The 20,024-nt window shown below is 35.9% G+C and overlaps 1 protein-coding gene across 1 annotated transcript; it reads left to right on the top strand.

Annotated features, from left to right (window-relative positions):
* The first annotated feature begins 14,078 nt into the window (after nt 1-14,078).
* LOC133797148 (glutathione hydrolase 3-like) lies at nt 14,079-19,522 on the top strand. Its single transcript, XM_062234965.1, has 7 exons — nt 14,079-14,236; nt 14,695-15,038; nt 17,267-17,785; nt 17,932-18,167; nt 18,258-18,522; nt 18,610-18,747; nt 18,834-19,522. Exons 1-7 carry the CDS (start codon nt 14,134-14,136, stop codon nt 19,110-19,112), a joined length of 1,884 nt encoding a protein of 627 aa, XP_062090949.1. The 5' UTR covers nt 14,079-14,133; the 3' UTR covers nt 19,113-19,522.
* The last annotated feature ends 502 nt before the right edge of the window (nt 19,523-20,024 follow it).

The raw sequence follows: 20,024 nt of genomic DNA, 5'->3' as shown, positions 1-20,024 counted from the left end.
TCAACGTACGACAACGTGACATAAATCATCATGTTGTTTAGCCTTCATTGGAAGCTCGAGTCTAATCTGTGAGTCATTCTTGGCACTCCCAAAGAAAATATTAGGCTATCGATCAATGATAGCCATTTCCTGAGAACCTATTCGGGAGGTGAGCTTATAAAGCTTCTCGAGCCGTGACCAGCTTGTTAGAATACCAAAAGCCTTTCCTCTTAGGAAGGAGGATAAATGCCAGATGACAGTTGGAGAAGCACTCTGGACCACACACATCTATCAACATCTAGTGGCGGCCCTGATCGGGTTGTCAGTTCCGTACAAGCAGCAAAAAGGATGTCCCGCGACATTACCTAACATGGGAAAAAGTGCAGCTACCATTCTGACAAAGTACCAGGAGGCACCTTTCACAATAAAGCAGTGGGCTTGACATCCTCGTATTGAGCCTATCGAGTATCTAATATGGCCCACCACCTCAATTAATGTATAGGAAATCTTCATTTATGTATAACTAATCTCATAATGGGAAGAATTATTGTAATTAGCTCCCATTAATGAGCTTAATCTCCTCAGTCGCCTATAAATAGAGCTAGGGCATCACTTGTAAAATGATCCCGACTTTCAGTTTATGCAAGAATGCTGCCTGAATTCCAAGAGAACTTGAGCTTTGCAAGTTTTTCTTGCTCAATACAATTGACTCGTGGACTAGAGCTAACTAATAGCTGGAACCACGTAAAAATTGTGTGTTTGATCTTCTTCTTCTTTAAGTTTTTTATTAATTTGGTAGTTGACAAAAAAGACAATCAACACAAATATCCCTTTGCTTTTTGATTGTTGGATTTGTATGTGACTAAGTAGTTATTTAGATCTTTTATATAGTTGTAGACGCTCAAATTCCACCAAGGGTCTGGCGTGGCCTTGCATAAGTACCCGCCTAAGCCTCAAGGGTCTCATAACGCGCAGCCATCCGTGACCCGCATCTGAGTGCCCACGCGAGCCCCCACCTCGCGTCATGCCGTGCGCCCCCATCTGCCCACGCGAGGCTCTGCCTCGCGTCATGATGCGTGCACCCGAGTGCCCACACGAGCCCCCACCTCGCGTTGCGTCGTGCGCCTCGTCTGCCCACGCGAGGCTCCGCCTCGCGTCATGATGCGCGCACCAGAGTGCCCACGCGAGCCCCCGCCTCGCGTCGCGCCATGCGCCCTCGTCTGCCCACATGAGGCTCCGCCTCGCGTCATGATGCGCGCACCCTAGTGCCCACGCGAGCCCTCGCCTCGCGTCGCGCCATGCACCCCCGTCTGCCCACGCGAGGCTCCGCCTCGCGTCATGATGCGCGCACCCGAGTGCCCACGCAAGCCCCCGCCTCGCGTCGCGCCGTGCGCCCCCCGTCTGCCCACGTGAGGCTCCGCCTCGCGTCATGATGCGCGCACCCGAGTGCCCACGCGAGGCCCTCGGCCTTCTACTTCTCGCGAGGCCGTCAGCAGCGCCCATGCGCGAGGTCCTTGCGTGCACGCCCCCGTGAGGCCCTTCGGGCCTTCACCTTCTCAGGAGGCCGTAGCCCCGTCGCTCCACACATCTAGGTCCAAACCACACCATCAGGGGGCCACACAAGGGAGGCTACGCGAAGGAGGCTTGCGAGGGAGGTATCTCGCCTCGCACACTTAGACGTCCGGCGAGGCCACATGCTTATCACCTATGCCCGTGAGTGGCCTCGGGGTGCTTCAGGCATCTCATGACAAGGACCCGAGACCCCCACCTTACGCCACGACCATTACACACACCAAGGGTCCCATTCCTTACACCTTGAGACCCCAATGCTTAGGGGCCTGGGTATGAGTTAAACGGAACGTACCTGTACGATCTCATACTGGGTACGACTCTTAAAACCTTGTATGTCGAAATACGGACACCCATACCAGTGGGGGAGTGGGAATGCAGGGATAGGAGTTATGGCCCGTACGTCTACGACCAGGAGTCAGAGTCGACACCACTACCACCTGCACCACTACGTCTGCCACCACTCCTCTGACATGAGTACGGACAAGTAGTGGAGACATCTTCCTGACGCCTGCCCCTGTACTGGATGCACGACCACAACCTCTGGAACCACAATCCTGACAATGTACTTATGTACAACTTGGTCCCTTGGACCACCATGTACCCAGGGCCATTAGAGCCTCCTATAAAATGAACTGTAACTCCACCTGAAAAGGGGTTGGAAAATTTACTGTAGCAAGTACTTGAGAGGGAATGAAAGATTGATTTCTCCATTGTTGTTATGTCATTGTTCTTGAGTTATTGCTTAAGTTTCTACAGCTTTTTCATTGGCTATCTTTGCTTGATAATTTTTTCCAACTCAACTTAGTTGACGAGTTCTCACCGTCAACAATAGTAATCGAATAAATAAAATGAGTTATCTCTGCATTTGAAGTTTGTTCCCAGGGGGCTTGTTCTATAGCGTAGAACTCAAACTCCCCAAATGATGCAGTAACTTTCTCCAGGTAGGCTACCATTTTTATGCCACGAGCCTGATATTCACCCGGGACCTGGTTAACGACCAATTGAGAGTCACTGTAGCAGTGGATGGCCTTTTCTTTGAGCTTGTAGGCTATCTGAAGACCTGCTAACGACACCTCATACTCAACCTCGTTATTCGATGCCTCAAAGCCAAACCTTAACGCCGAATGGAAGCGATTTCCCATCGGGGTGATCAAAATGATTCCTGCCCCTGACCCATTTTCATTAGAGGACCCATCGACGTAAAGTTCCACAAATCGTGAGCTGGGGTTACGACTTCCTCGTTGGAGTTCCCTGTACATTCGACAATGAAGTCTGCCAAAGCCTGTCCTTTGATCGTTGTTCTAGGGTGATAGGTGATCTCGAACTGTCCGAGCTCGAAAGTCCATTTCAATAATCTCTCGGATGCTTCAGGCTTGGATAATACTTGCCTTAACGGCTGATCAGTTAACACAAGGATATGATGTGCTTGGAAATAGTGTCGAAGCTTTTGAGATGCGTGCATTTGGCTCAAAGCCAGTTTCTACATTAATGGGTATCTCGATTCTGCCCCCAATAACCTTTTGCTGACGTAGTATATGGGTTTTTGTACTTTCTTATCCTCCCGAACAAGTATTGCACTAATCGCATGCTTGGTTGTGGCGAGGTATAAGTACAAGATTTCCCATGTGATTGGTTTAGACAAGATTGGTGGTTCGGCGAGGTGTTTCTTAAGGTTCTGGAATGTGAGTTCAGGCTCGTCCGACCATTCAAACTTCTGGTCCCCTCTCAAAAGATTAAAGAATGGAAGACACCGATCTGTTGATTTTGAGATAAACCTACTTAAGACTGCCATTCGTCCAGTTAGGCTTTGAACATCTTTATGGTTTTTAGGTGAGGGAATGTCAATTAACGCTTTAATCTTGTCAGGATTAGCCTCCATACCCTGAGCATTCACTATGAATCCGAGAAACTTTCTCGAGGATACTCCAAATGAGCATTTCTGTGGGTTAAGTCTCATATTGTATTTTCAGAGCACGCTAAAACATTCAGCGAGATCGTCCACATGGATACAGTTATGTTTGGATTTGACTAACATATCGCCCACATAAACTTCCATGTTATTTTCTATCTGCTCAGCGAACATCCTATTCACCAATATTTGGTATGTGGCTCCTACGTTCTTAAGCCCGAAAGGCATTACATTGTAGCAATACAAGCCCTTGTCGGTTACAAAACTCGTTTGTTCTTCGCCGGGTGCATGCATGGCTATCTGGTTATATCCAGAATAAGCACCCATGAATGACATGATGTCGTGACCTGCAGTAGCATCTACGAGCTGATCGATTTGAGGCAAGGGAAAGAAATCCTTGGGGCATGCCTAGTTGAGGTCCGAATAATCGATGCAGGTTTGCCACTTCTAGTTGAGCTTCGTAACCAACACATGATTGGCTATCCAATCAGGGTAGAAAGCATCTCGGATAAACTAATTTACCTTTAGCCTTTCGACCTTCTGTTTCAGGGCTTTCTTCTTATCGTTGTCCAGGAGCCTTCTTTTTTGGTTCTTTGGAGGGAAACTCTTATATATGTTAAGTGCATGGCTTATAATACTCGGACTAATCCCTACCATATTCGAGTGTGCCCATGCAAACACATCCTAGTTTTCTCTCGAGAAGTGAGTTAATTGCAATTTTGCATTTTTGGAAAGATTTTTCCCTATTTTTACCACCCTGGTGGTATTTTTCTCATCGAGCTTCACTTCTTCAAGATCCTCCATTGGTTTGAGATCGACCCTTTTTTCAATCCTAGGGTTGATCTCTTCTTCGATTTCGAAGACAGATCCATTCATTTCCTGAATAACTACAATTGCTTGTGTACTTGTTTGGTTTTTTTCTCTCATGGAAATTCTATAGCATTCCCGTGCGGTGAGCTGGTCTCCCTTCAGGGTCCTGATGCCACTAGACGTCGGGAACTTGATGGCCAAATGCCTAACAGATGACAATGCCCCCAGTCTAATCAGGGCTGGTCTTCCGAGCAGTATGTTGTATGTCGATGGGGTGTCCACCACTATGAACTCCATCATCTTGGTCACTGAGACTAGATAGTCTCCCAAGGTTACGGGGAGCTCGATGGATCTGGTGCCAGCAACCCCTTCTCATGAAAATCCATACAACGTCATTGCACAGTCTTTCAAATCTCGAAGCGTGAGTCTCATCTTTTCTAGAGTGGCCTTATAAAGGATATTGACTGAGCTCCCGTTATCGATCAGGACTCTGTGCACCCTTTTGTTGGCAAGCTTAAGTGTGATGACCAGAGGGTCGTTGTGGGGAAACTGAACATGTGAAGCATCTTCTTCTGTAAAAGTAAAGGGTTGAGATTCAACCCTTTGTTGCTTTGGAGCTCGTGGTTCAAGCTCGTAGATAGAACCGTCTCTAGTCTTGAGCTCGTTCACTTATCTCTTTTGGGAATTTAGGCTTGATCCAGCAAGGTGTGGTCCTCCAGATATGGTTACCACATCATCCCCATCTATTGGGGGAGGTCGGTCATCTTCCCTTGCTCGGGAGGTGTTATTTTGTTGGGCAGGTTGCGCAGAAGCTGCCCTTTGTCCAACCAGCACTTGAGTGATATTTTGATTTCTTATGTATTGTCCAAAATATCCTCTCGAGATCAGGCCTTCGATCTCGTCTTTTAATTGTCGACACTCATCGGTGGTGTGTCTGATGTCCCTGTGGAACCTGCAGTACTTGTTGGTGTCTCTCTTTGACTTCTAATTTCGCATTAGGTTAGGTCGCCTAAACAGGACTTGATTCTCATTTGCGACAAATATATTCTCTCGAGTTTCTTTAAGCTCAGTGTAAACCGTATAAATGGAGAAATACTTGTCTCCCTTCTTCTTTTTCCCCCCGTCCGCCTCTGAGTTATTCCCTTCATTGAAGGGTTATCTCCTGAGGGTCGACACGTTGATGGGGTAGCCGAGGTCGAGGCTTAGTTAACATTTGTCATTGTAATTAAAATGGGCTGAGGGGTCAGTTTTAATGCTGACCTTACCTTTTCTACATTGATGAATCTCTGAGCCCTTTTATTGAACTCAATTATTTTTCTTATCGATTTTCTCTGCATATCATCCTAAAAAGGACTTCCTGGAAATATACCAGCTCAAACAGCCATAAGATGAACACTATCATCAACATTACGGGCTCGCGCCACCTCTATGTTAAATCTCACCAAGTCTCTTTTTAATGATTCTCCCAGCTGTTGCCTGACATTGGTCAAGGTCAAGGCCTCGGGCCTGACGCCTACCATGGACTTAGACTATTTTTAAATTCCTTTTCCAATTGATCCCAAGACGAGATCGAATGTCTTCTAAATTTATCGATCCAATTTTTTGCTTCAAAGTAGTTGGAAATAACATGCATCTGAGCTCGTAGCCAACGTTCCTGGTTCGCATGATGGTGTTAAATGTGCTCAGATGGCTGTACGGGTCTGAGTTCTCGTCAAAAGGAGCTACATGAGGTATCTTGAACCCGTAAGGGAATGGTGTGTTTGAAATATGTGGAGCAAAAGGCTCAAGCTCCTCGTCGGAGTCGTCGGCCTTGTCCTTGTTCCTTTCATCCTGAAGGAGCCTGAACGCTCTTTCGAGCTGATTAATTATCTCCTGGACCAAGTCTACTGGAGGCTGATTTTGTGCTTGGGGTAGCTGGTTATTGTTTTTAAAAACTCCAGCTCCCTGTCCTGGTATAGGGCTATACTAGTTCCCATATACTGGCTGCACAGCTTCCTTTCGGTTGTTTAGATGTTCGCGTAAATCGGGGTTCGTGAGAATGGATTGCCCCCGGTTCTGGTTCAGATGATCTTGAAGATCAGGATTATTGTCATAATTCCCAGTATTCTTGGGTTCGGTATTATATACGCTCACAGACCTAGTGAGGTCTAACCTCCCACTCATAAAACTAACACTTTTTTCTGGTTGAGGGGCTAGATGGTTGCGAGGCGGATCTTCCATCAACCCTCTTGCTCCAGTTTTCTGTGACCTCGACATGTGGCTTCCTGCTGGTTGGGTAGCCCTATGTCCTCGGGTTGTCTCTCGCTCGCCCCCGTGTCCTTATCGAGTTCTACGGTTCCCATCTCGACTGCCACTTTGAGATAGCCTTTGTGGTGCATGCTCCCTTGCCCGATTCCATTTAGGAGCTGGCTGGGGTGCTTCTTGGATTGGTGATGGGTGCCTTATGGGAGACGGTGGATGCCTTATAGGCGATGGTGGAGGCCTTCCATTGTTGGGCCTGGAAGGTCCAGAACTGGCCCAGAATGGTTCCGGGTTATATCTAACAGGTTCAGGGTTAGTACTCCGAGCTTCTAGGGGAGCTCGATTATTCCATGTTCCTCCACTTACCTCTACCGTGGGATTACCAACACTATTAGCTTGAGTATTCCTCCCAGGGAGATTGTTGCCAGTGTTTTCCCTAGGCCTTGGCTAGGTCTGTTGGGCCCCTTGTTCGGCCCTTCTAGCGGTCGTGCTCCTGCGGGGACGCCCTCTTGGCCTCCGGGGTGGCGCCTGCACCTCGGCGGCCTGTCTAGCCAATTCTTCATTACGTAGTGTGGCCTCTGCCAATTTTTGGCGCAGTTGGCGATTCTCCAGTTCCACAATGGTGATGTACCTCTCAGAATTATAATAGAGATCCTCGTCGGGCCTGGGAGCAGGTGGCCTCCTAGAATCAGATGATGCACTCCCCTCTTCTGGGTCCTGATCTATCATTGGTTGTTTCCCAGGCCTCCAGAGATAATTCTCAGTTTGAGGAGTCTCCTCCTTAGGCATTTGGGGCAATGGTCTCCCACCAGCTCCTGGGTTGTTTTCGGTGACCATTGATGCAATGCAGGAGGTTTATGATTAAACAATACAAAATATTTTCTTAATGCTCTCAATGAAAGCACCAAACTGTTGACGCTGTTTTTCGTCAACTTAAATTTTAAGAGCATTAAACAATATATCAAAAAAGAAGAAAATAACAGTAGAATTTTTATGTGGTTCTTCTATTAAAATCTATCTAGTCCACAAGTCAATATTATTGATCTTAACACTCTTTCAAAGTTTTCTCAGAACAATTTGACAGAGTATTCTCACTCTCAATTTCTGCGTGAATACAAATGAAAATTTCCAATCTATTTATAAGCCTGATTGGGAGAATATTTCACTGATTCAGGGAAGTTGCAACCAATTATTCAAATCTGAAATAAAATGTAAATACATACATTAAATACATAATATCCCATGATAATTGAGATTTAATATCATATAACAAAAAATCCCCAAGGAATAGGGATCTCTTGACAGTTGTTGTGTGCAAAACGCGTTGCTAACCTCGAATGCAAGGTTAACGTACTTTCTAGATCAATCGATACTTCAAACTTGTTATTCCAGCCATCTTCCTCTTCAACTAGTGGTTTCCTCGAACTCAATCTTCGGAGACCAATATCATTAAGCTTACAACTAAGGCTCGAATAACACCCATATGCGTCAGAGAAGATTATTTTTTTTGAGCTTGAACCTTAAGCTCGAGCCTTTTAAACTTGTGCTCGATCGCCAACAAGAACAAGTGAGAAATCATGTATATTTATACAAGTGTTCATCCACTTCTTGTTATTTTCAAGCTTACGCTTTACGAGCCTACATTTCGAGACTCATTTATTTATCATCGAAATTTGGGTGTAACACCAACAATCAAAATGGGTAGAACTAAAGGCACTACAACCTGAACTGTATCATACTTTCTCTAATATATTCATTTCTTTATTTATAAAAACCTCAAATATTTGAAAAAAATATATTTATACCATTCTTTTTGTTTCCATGCCCAACCTTTTCTCCCTAATTTTTACTTTCTCTTCATCATTATACTTCATAACAACAACAACCAACATCATCAAAGGCTACCGCCGACAACCTATCTACATTCTGCCACCCTCTTCACCGTCGATAAACAACCATATTGTCAGAGTTCCACTGCCTCATGCGTCGTTATCTACCACAAGCCACCTATCAAGGTTCTTACGTCAACAAATTTTTCCATGCTATTTTCTCTGCCGCTCGAGCTCCCCACCAACCAAGGAGCGTTTAATCGTGACACCAACTTGGGTCAATCTTTTCCACTCAAGGTTCACAATGAAACTCGTTGTAGTGGTTGTTTGAGTCTCATCGAAAAACACCATGAAACTGTAATAAAATATTAAGCAACTTATTTTAAGTTTATATTTATATTTTAGTTCTTTTTAATTTTGGTGGTTTATAGTCTTTATAACATGGAATATTTGTATGAGTTATGGTATTTTATATTTCTTTGACAAACTTTATTTTAAATGTATTAGTTTGGTATATTTATTTTCTATATTGTGGTACTGTGTATCAAATTTAGTTAAAATTATCTAAATTTATGTTTATCTTTTATTTAATTTGATGGTATATAATTTTTTTTGGGAGGTTTTCAAAAGTATAACTAAAACAAGAAAGAATTACCAAAAGTTGCCAAAAAGTGTCTTGTTATTTTCTATTTAGAAGTTACTAAATATATAGTATCATAAATTACAAGTCTCTTTTAAAAAGTTACTTTGATAAGTTTATAAAATAATTTTTAAGGGTTCTTTAGAATATTATTTAGTAACTTTTAAATGTAAAATAAAAAAGGGGACTTTATATATTTATACACGTTGAATTAAATAATTACAGCTTTGTTAGAGATAAAAATATATACCCAAAACGTATTAATTATTTTTATATATAACCAATTTGATTTGTACACTTTTCCTTAAATACTCACTAACATACCAACTTTCTTAAAATAACATAATTAACTAACTTATTATTAATTCATATAACTAATTATTTACTTTATTTGATTTTATTACTAATAAAAAAACACCATTGTTATACTGCAAGGTTAGTGGAAAATTAAAAAACAAGTAGTCATTGACTGCATAATCCAAGGAGGTGAAGAACAAGAATTTTGAATACTGTTTGGTAGCTGTTTATTGTTTATTCTAAGGATATCCTATTTGTTATAATGGATATAACATACAACTTATTTGGTCTTATTTTTATTAAGAATATGTTTCTACTATTATTATCTTTTGATACCAAAAAGTAGTCTTTGAGACTCTGTTGGATACTAAACAATAGCTCTTGTAAGTATGATAACAAATGGTAGTTCATAATGTTTAAATGTTGGATACTAATAGGTAGTTTTTTTTATGTAATATATATTATTGAGTATATAAATATAAATTTATTGTTGCTAACGGATTTAATCTAATGTAATAAAATAATAGAAATGCCCTATATTACTCACATTCATAAAACCTTTCCTTAAATAAATGTATTTACCAAACTACTAAATATATAATCACATGCATGAAAATTTATTAAGATATAAAATATTCAAACATTCACTTTCACTTTATGGATACACATAAGTATCTAAAAGTTATTTGGTGTTAAAAAATGTGTTGGATATCATTTAGTAAATCAATATATGTAGAATATCATGTAGTATCAAAATGTGTAGATAGAATACCATTTAATTGGTAAATATGTAGAATAGTATGTAGTTTAAATTATGCAAAAAAAAATTTTGTATGAAACCATATGGTACCATTTAGTATTAAACTATATAAATATTTTAAAATAATGTAAGATTATATACGATACCAAACCTAAAAAATTAGGAATTGAACACTCTCTCTTTCAATATACCAAATCAATCGTGAAATGCAAAGAAAATAAAGAGAAAAATGATTTAGTTTTTTTAAAACAAATCAATTAAATAAGGAAATAGTCTATGTTAAAAAATAAGTAGGTATAATAAATAAGTATATATTATTAGATACATTATTACAAATTACGATTACGTATACTTGCGTAGCTTAAATTTCGCAACAAATACATTATTAGATAATATATTATATAATAATAAGTTTTATAGGATACCATCATGTATCAAATTATATAGAATATTATATAGTATCATTTTATTAATTATGTCATTATGTTTTCAAGAATGGTTAAGCACATAGACTATCAACTATAATGATTATGAAGCGAGAGTAGTGTATTTTGATACCATTTGGTAGCTCATTGGATTTTTTTAACAGCTCAATTGATGCTTTGGAAATTGAATCTAGATCATATAAATTGGAGATATAATTTCATATTCAAACTAGATTGAAACTACATTTATGTTGTTTGGTAACACTTAAAAAAATAGTTTTTTATTTAATTAATTAAAAATTTGACAATTAAACATAAAATGTGTTTGATAACTCTATTTTTATTTATTATTTTTTAAAATTTTAAATAAAATTTTGAAAATAGAATTTTTTCACTTTCAAATTTTTTTTAAACAGTTTTTAATTTTTCTTTTTTTTTCTCTTCTTCAAATCAACACATCATATTGTTAAATAAAAAATAAAAATAAAAGTTATCAAATGCGTTTATTATTTTTTGTTTTTAAAACAAAAACAAAAACAGCTACCAAACATATTTTTATTTTAAAAAAATAAGGAAACAAAAATAAAATAATATTTCTATTTTTGTGTTTAAAAAATTCAAAAACAAAAATTTTACCAAACAACCCCATTATCTACATCTAATTAAAATTTAGTGATGATCATATTGAAATATGTGTAACTTCAACTTACAACAATGCATAAATCCAACACCAAAAAATAATAAATAGTAACAACATGAAAAATAGGATACCAAATAGTATCCAAATAAATAATTTTGGAGATTGAAGTAAATAACATGGTTAAATAGTTCTAAATAAAAATAAACTACTTAGTTGTATCCAAAATAATAATAATATATATTATAACAAATAGAGAAGGATACCAAATAGTATCCATTTGCATCTATTTTGGATTTTCTAGAGAAAATCAATTGAATAAGTAAATATATTTTATGTTTGTAATATACTAAATCAGTCGTAGAAGTCAAAGAAGAGACTAATGGATATGATTGATGAGTCTTAAAAAGTAAAACAATTATATAAGGAAATATATTGAATGTTGGTATATGTTAAATGTAATTGTGATGAATGTTAAAATATAAATAGGTATAATAAATAAGTAAATAAAATTTGGTTGTTTGTTATTTAGGTTAATAAATATTATAATATGGGTATATTAAAATATCAATGTCAAATTAGTAATTATTTATATTATAAAGTATGTGAGTGTAAATTTTCCAAAAAAATACTTTTTGGTACGTTACAAATTTTATATTTTAATTGTAATCAAATTTTGATTAACCAAATAAAAAAGTAGAAAGTTAATTTTGAATTATAGCTCACAACTAATCCATTTGAATCTTCTTCGGTGACAATAAGAAACCTATGCTTGATATATAGCAAAATGACTCCCTCAAAGAGTAGCTCATTAAATACTACTATCGAGCCCAAACGACCAATAGTGACGCCATAATAGATGGTTGGGCTTTTTTCCACTCAAATTGCTCACTCCAATAGTACCACCCCAACCTTGGAGTGGTCAAAGCTGACCGAAAAATGCAATCAAAGTTACACCTTTGGCAACTTCGATCGACACGTGAGCTCTCCTCTGACATTTTCTAGCAGCACACTTCGGGCTGTGATGTCGTTGGCAGATTCTCTTTAATGATAGATGGTGTGTGTAACTAGTGGAGGTCTAGCAGTTGGCATTCGATACAAGGCAACAACTTTCACATGGAGTGTTTCGATCTGTGTTATTTTTTATTTCAGTGTACACAGTAGTATAATTTTTGTAATTAAAATTGGTACAAGATATTTTTGTAAATAAAGTTCAATCAACAATAAATGAATTAATTATGTAAAAAATTTCTTTTTTTTATTAGTATTATATATTTATTTTTTGTATTCTGGTATAAGTTTATAAAAATATTTATTATTATTTAAATTAATAATGTTTGTTATTTTAATCTCACAAATCGGTGATTATAATTAACAGATATTGTTTTTATCTCACTCTTTAGAAAGAATAATCATTGAGATTCTAAAACATGAATGAAGTTACAATTTGGATCATTGTGGTCACTGTTGTGGGTCTTTTTTCTATTTTCCCCAAAATTTTGAAAGAGGGGTCGATGTAGTCGAGTAAATACTGGCCTTTCATATCCGCACCTGATTTTATAAAAAATAATAATAATTAACAGTGATTGAACCTTATTAAGATCGAAATCCTCCAAGAAGTTCATTAATCCTTTCAAGTGCTAAGCAATCCCTTCAAAACCTCATTCTCAGTTGTTTTATTAGTATTCTGCGAATAAAATTATCATCTTCAATTTTTCAATTTTTAATAAGTCACATCACGTACCTAATATTTTTGTTTATAACTTTGACGAAATAGCTGATGCGATATTCAATCTTAATTGGACACAAATTTGAATTCATTATGCCTTTCCACAAATGGGTGAATAGTTTTGATTCCTATTGAAAAGACAATTTTTTTTTCTCTATACAGGACAAAGAAAAAAAAAAAGAGAGATATTTCTATTTTGAAATGAGTCAACAAATATAACAATCTCTCCCCCTGAAATTAAACTGGAAATTAAATGAGAGGAGAAGAGAGTTCAACCTTTCCATTTCACGCTCACAATCACGCCATATATATATAAAAGTAACTTTCCATTATTCCATGATCCATGGACGTAGGGAGTCACCATCTCTCTTTCTCTTCATTCATCTCTTATCAACAAGTTTAACTTGTCCTACCACATCACCAACAAAGACGGCACTAAATGGTCATTCAAGCCACTCAAGATTCTTTTAGAAATAAAATAATACATAAATTATGTAAACAATCGCTATATATATTGACAAGACAAGCTATCTAATCATAGTGTTAAAGTAAATTTTATATTGTAATATCATTTACACTTCTTTTTATCACGTATTATTTAGTTTTTTATAATTTAAATATCTGTTTGGTCAAATTTTTGTTTTTGAATTTTTTAAACACAAAAATTAAAATATAATTTTATTTTTGTTTTTTATTTTTAAAAAATAAAAATATATTTGTTAACTATTTTTATTTTTTGTTTTTAAAAATAAAAAATAATAAACGCATTTAATAACTTTTATTTTTATATTTTGTTTAACAATATAAGGTGATAATTTGAAAAAGAGAAGAAAAAAATTAAAAATTGTTTAAAAAAATTTTGAAATTGAAATTTTTTTTTTAAATTTAATAAATTTTAATTAAAATTTTAAAAGATGATAAATAAAAATAAAATTACCAAACACATTTCATTTCATGTTTAATTTTCAAATTTTTAATTAATTAAATAAAAAATTATTTTTCAAAGTGTTACCAAACAACACCAATCTTTTTTCAAATCATTACTAAAATTCTCATGCAATTTATTAATTTAAGAGAATAAAAATAAAGTATAATATAGAACGTACTTATCATTTCTCTAAAACACTCTTGCTGAAATGGTCAATTAAATAATGTTGTACTAATTGTTAGATATTTTACTTTGTTTTACTGTTTCCATATTTTAGGATTTAAATTCGCTACTTCTATCCCTATATAATAGGATAGGAGAAGCTGCGTAACTTCCAAAAAAAGAAAAGAAAAACAAAGCTATAGCTATACTTCAAAATGACGGACAACCAGAGTCTGAGTTCTCCTCTCTTGGCCTTCCAACAAAGCAAGAGATGGAGCAAATCCCTTTGGTGTCTCCTTCCTATCACTCTTACAATAAGTTAGCTAATTTCTTATTCTCCCACTTTCTCTATTTGTTTATATAGCATATATAATATAAACAAGCCTGTTTTTTTTTTGTGTTATGATTTGGGATTATTTGAGAGAAAGAAGAAAAAAAGATCGGCCCAGTTTAATTAGTTTTAGTTTCTTTAGCTTTGTTTGTGATTAAGCTTTGGCAGGCACGAAACACTTGGGGGGCTTAAGCCCCAACTAAAATAATATATAATCATATTAAATATATGTGCATAAGTCAAAGTCTCACCTAAGCTATATATATCTTATATTACTATGTTTCTTTCGTCACCTTGATGAGTTTTAAGGATGAACACGGAAGCACATGTGGGACAGAGAAGTAACTGCTGCTATATATCACGTCCTAATTACTTTTATGACGTTATTATTGACTGTTTTATAGAGTAAATAGTAATTAGTTAAGTTCTGCCAATAATTTTGCAGTTGTAGTACTTCTTCTTGTGCCTGGAAGCAACTTAAATGTTTGGATACAAAAAGAGGGAAACCGGTACAATAACGAGGATCGAGGAAACGATGATTTCGTTATCGAGTCACATGAGGGTGTTGTTGCAGCTGATGTTGGCATCTGTTCTGAAATCGGAGCTTCGTTCCTCAGGCAGAATGGCCATGCTGTTGATGCTGCCGTCGCAACCGCACTTTGCCTCGGCATCCTTAATCCGGTCTCCACCGGGATCGGAGGAGGTGGTTTCATGATCGTCCGATCTTCAACAACCCTCAAATCCCAAGCTTTTGATTTCAGGGAGACTGCTCCTTCGGCTGCTTCAGAGGTTTAGACTCTTCTCCCTCCCACTTAATGAATTAAGCTCCAATTTTGATTAACTATCAATATCTACAAGGCTGATTGATTGGTTTCAATTTGGGAACAATAATTTTGAGATATTATTGTAAAAAAAAAATTGATTTAGAAATTAAAATTTTTGCATTTTTATATACTTGATTGGTTGGTTAAAAAAAATGGACGAAAAAGATAATACGCCTCTAGATTCCTATTCCGAAAAACAGTCACGAATCAAGTATTTTTCATAGCTTTTTTTTTATCTATCATTGAAATTAGAGAGAAAAGATAATATGGCCCCTCTGTGTGGCCTTAGTTTTCTCTATGAGGTTTGGCTATTTTGTCTTTTAATAATATATTCGTTTCTTGTCAAATTTTTTTTAGAGAGAATAGAATAATTTTGAAATTAAAATTTTCAATATGTTGCAAAATACTAATGTTATGTGCAAATAGAAATTATACCTAAAGATTAGGACACTTACGTGACAAGTTTTTCAATTATTCATATTTATTAAAATAGGCCCCACTAATTTAAGTGATTTGTCACATGAGAACATGTAAAGTTTGGGTGTAATTTGTGGTGCACATATTTTTACTTTTTGCAAAATAAGCAACTAATCAACTATTTTAGTGGGTCTCACATCTTATAATTTGGATTATGTGCAGAAGAAATCTTAAACCCCATCCATCTTTTGCACATAGGTCCCAAGCCTTAATTTTTTTAGCATTTAAACCATCAACCTCTTGAAGAGTTAGGATCATTAAATATTTTACTTTTCTATTCAAATATTGTGTTAAAAAAAAGTTTTGTGGGATAAGTCCCAATTCTATAGATTATTTTATACTTAGTGAGTTACATCATTAATCCTTTGTTTCTTAGAGAAGAAAAATGGAAGGAAGGAAAATTTTAGAGAGAAAAAAGTAAAGAGAAAGAAAAAAAAATCTAGTTTGGTAAAAGGGAATATAGAGTGGAAAAGAAAAAAATAGGAGGGATCCCTGCTAAATATTTTCTCTCTAATTTGGAGAGAAAGTGGAGAAGAAAAAAAATGACTAAATATTTGATAAACATATGACTATAATGTCCTTAAAAAGTTGAATGAATATAGAAACATTTGTTAGGATAAAAATGTTTTTTTCTCAATTTTAATTAAAATAATAAATGAAGAAAATATAATGATTTTTTTATCATTTTCTTTCCTCTTTTTATAGTTTATACCAAACATTAAAAAGAGAAAATATATTTATTTTCTTTCTTTTGCTTTTTCTTTCCTTTCTAATTTTTCTCTCCTTCCTAATTTCTATTCCCTCTGCCAAACATAGGCTTAGTCTTTTACTTTTCTATCCAAATATTCTGTTAAAAAAAGTTTTGTGGAAAAAGTTCCAATTCTATAGATTATTTTATACTTACTGAGTTAGCATCATTGAGTCTTTTACTTTTCTATCCAAATATTCTGTTAAAAAAAACTTTTGCGGAAAAAGTCCCAGATCTATAAATTATTTTATACTTAGTTCACTAACTTTAAACTTTGATAGTAATTTTTCTTCCCTCAAAAACAAAGATGAATTTAAATTTATTGATAACATGTATATCATAATTATTTTTAATTCATAAATATATTTTTAGCATAATGGTAATAAATATTTGTTATTATAATTTATAATGATTTCAATAATTATATTATTAATTCTTCCAAAAGTAAAAAAAAAAAAATCATTAATAAAAATTTTATTCACAATAAATAAGCACAAAATTATGTTATTATTTTTATTTTGATTGTATAGAATCTTTAGGTTTTACAAAATTAATAATGTTAAAATTTAAAGTTAGGGACCTAAGTGTATAAGTTGGAGATTTAGCTACAAAACCTTAATTAATTTAACGTAAAATACGGAGGAATTATGGAAAAGACTAAGAAAGCTAATTTTTTAAGAATTAGATATTTAAATGCAAAAAAGAAAAAGGTTAGGGACTTAATAATAAAGTCGACAAATTTTCGCTGCAAATAATCATTTAAACTTTGATTCATGTGGTTATCTTATTTGAAAATTTCATTAACAATCATGCAATACTAACTTACTAAATATTTCTTTATTTGTAACCATGTTTAGCATTTTTCAAACTGTAGTTTTATAAGATTATGTACACTAAAAGCTTGATTATACTTTTAAAGTGTTTGACGAGTGTAATCCCTTGTAAAAATGTGAACTTTGAACAAACAGAACATGTATGCAAACGCTCCAAGTAACAAGCTTTACGGTCCACTGTCTGCGGGAGTTCCTGGTGAGATAGCTGGCCTGCACAAAGCCTGGTTGAAATATGGACGTTTGGAATGGAGTACTTTGTTCCAACCAGCTATAAAACTTGCTAAAGGTGGATTTTTAGTTAGTCCTTTCATGGGACAAAATATACGTGAGAACTCACATTTGATTTTGAGCAACCATGGATTGAGACAAGTTTTTGCTCCTAACGGGAAGTTGTTAAAAGCTGGTGATACATGCTACAATGTTGAACTTGGCCGTAGTTTGGAGCAAATTGCAGAGCTAGGGCCAGACGCCTTGTATAATGGTCCGGTTGGTGAGAAACTAGTCAAAGATGTGAGAGAGGCTGGTGGGATTTTGACAATGGAGGATTTGAGAAATTACAAGGTGGAGACTATGGATGCCATGGTTGCAAACGTAATGGGCTACACTTTATTTGGGATGCCACCTCCTTCAAGTGGAACTCTCGGGCTTTCTCTGGTAGGTGCTCTGCTATGTTGCTAAACTATTTTCATGCTGATAAAGATGATCTAAAATGATATCGTTTGTTTGGTAATTCTAGTCTTTTAAGTTTAAATGATGCTTGTGGTTGTGAGCTAAAGCATGCCACTTTTGTGTTAGAACAGATAGCGAATGTCTTTGATAGTTATGGAAGCCCTGATGCTGCAAAGGGCGATCTTGGTGTGCATCGGGTGATTGAATCAATAAAGCACATGTTTGCCGTAAGAATGAACTTGGGAGATCCTAATTTTGTAGATACTAGTAAATATGAAGCGGACATGCGTTCAACAGATTTTGCTAAGCAAATCAGGGAGAGAATATTTGACAACACTACTTTCCCTCCAGAGTACTATATGTATAGGTACTATATCCCTTACCCTTAAGCCTTTGTAAATCCATATAATAGAACTGGTGTGCTTTTTCTCTGAAGTCCTTAGCCCATAAATGACAGGTGGAGTCAGCTAAAAGACCATGGAACTAGCCATTTCTGCATTGTAGATAAAGATCGAAATGCAGTGTCAATGACAACTACTGTAAACTCTGCATTTGGAGGTGGGGTTCTCTCTACTTCCACTGGAATTGTGCTCAACAATGAGATGGGCGATTTCTCAACACCTACGGAAACTACCCCAGACAATCTCCCTCCTGCTCCTGCAAACTTTATCAGACCCAACAAGAGACCTTTATCTTCCATGACCCCACTTATTATCACAAAGGTAAAGACTAAAGAAGTTAATTATTTTCTAAGTAGTCCAATTCATAAACTGAATGTGCTCTTGCCAATATTATTGTGTTCCATGCAGGATGATCAATTAGTTGGGCTCCTTGGTGGTAGTGGGGGTTTGAACATTATCCCTGCAGTTACCCAGGTTTTTCTTAACCATTTTGTTTTGGGGATGAAACCGCTGGATGCAGTTCAGCGTCCGAGGGTCTACCATCTGGTACTTCCATCGTTTCAAGTAATAGAATTGAAATCTATGGTGTTATATCCAAATGGGTATTTAATTTTGTGGTTATGTCTTTGCAGTTAATACCTAATAAGGTCACCAGTGAAAATTGGACTGTGATATGTGGCAATCGCATTGAGGTTTCGGAAAGAACCAAGCTCTTCTTAGAAGAAAGAGGCCATCTGGTAGAGCCTAGGCCAGTGGACGCCGTCACTCAGCTTGTTGTTGTAAAAAAACTAAAAAATCCAACTTACATAATTGGTAGGGAAAATGGAAAATTTCCCAATGCACAACCAGTCCATGATACACTGATTGCTGTTAGTGACCCCAGAAAAGATGGAAGGCCTGCGGCCTGTTGACATTTTTTTTTTTTATGGTTGAAGCATTGGGAGCAGGTTAATTGGTTGGCTAAGCTTTCAATTTCAATGTACAAAAATGTTCCATGATGTAATAATTGAAATTATTCAATATGCTTATCAAGGGCAGTGATGTTAACTGCATCGTGTTGTTCAGACACATTTAACATCGGTCCATTTCTTCTTCCTGTTATGCATGTTCATATGTATATTTAGTATTTGTAACACACTGGCTCAAATATGATTTAATGTCGTATCATATTGGTCCAATTAAGTGTAAGTACTTGCATATGTATTTGTTATTGTGTTGATATTGTTACTATGCTTTTTGTAATGGTAATAATATATGTAATTTGTATATGTTATAATCATATATATATGGTGATGTAAGAATGAAAGTATTTTTATCTAAAGGTGTGACTCTAAAAATAATACTATATAACTATGAAGAAGCTAACACACTCAACATCTAAGAATGACTTTATTTACATTTCATTTTTTAATTAATTTAATTAAGAAAATAAGCCCTAGTTGTGTAATGTTATTGCTAGGTTTTCAGAATATAAAAAGTTTTTGGTAAGTGCCGAGATAATGAAAACCCTAGATTACACTCTTCTAGCAATTCCCTCATATTCTCTTTTAGATTTCTATCTCATGTGTTGAGAAAGTGACTCACACTAGTTAGGTTTAATTTATCTGTATGTTTATTGTTTAATTTCACTATATACATGTTCTATGATTATTATTTATGTTTGATTAAATTAGAAATCACATTATAATAAGCAAGATCATGTATATATGTTTCCTACAAATTTTTTATCCTCAATACAATTGACTCGTGGGCTAATTAATAGCTTGAACGTAAAAACCACGTATTTGATCTTTTTCTTCTTTAAGATTTTTATTAATTTGGTA

The sequence above is a fragment of the Humulus lupulus genome, chromosome 8 (genome assembly GCF_963169125.1).
Source record: "Humulus lupulus chromosome 8, drHumLupu1.1, whole genome shotgun sequence".
In the NCBI taxonomy this organism is placed as follows: Eukaryota; Viridiplantae; Streptophyta; class Magnoliopsida; order Rosales; family Cannabaceae; genus Humulus; species Humulus lupulus.
The sequence above is the reverse complement of the archived record's forward strand: the minus strand, read 5'-3'. Positions and strand labels throughout refer to the sequence as shown.

Coding starts and splice junctions, on each gene's coding strand:
- LOC133797148 (XM_062234965.1), top strand. CDS start 14,134: ATGACGGACAACCAGAGTCTGAGTTCTCCTCTCTTGGCCTTCCAACAA. Junction 18,523..18,609: donor CCCCACTTATTATCACAAAG/GTAAAGACTAAA, acceptor TGTTCCATGCAG/GATGATCAATTAGTTGGGCT. Junction 18,748..18,833: donor GTCCGAGGGTCTACCATCTG/GTACTTCCATCG, acceptor ATGTCTTTGCAG/TTAATACCTAATAAGGTCAC.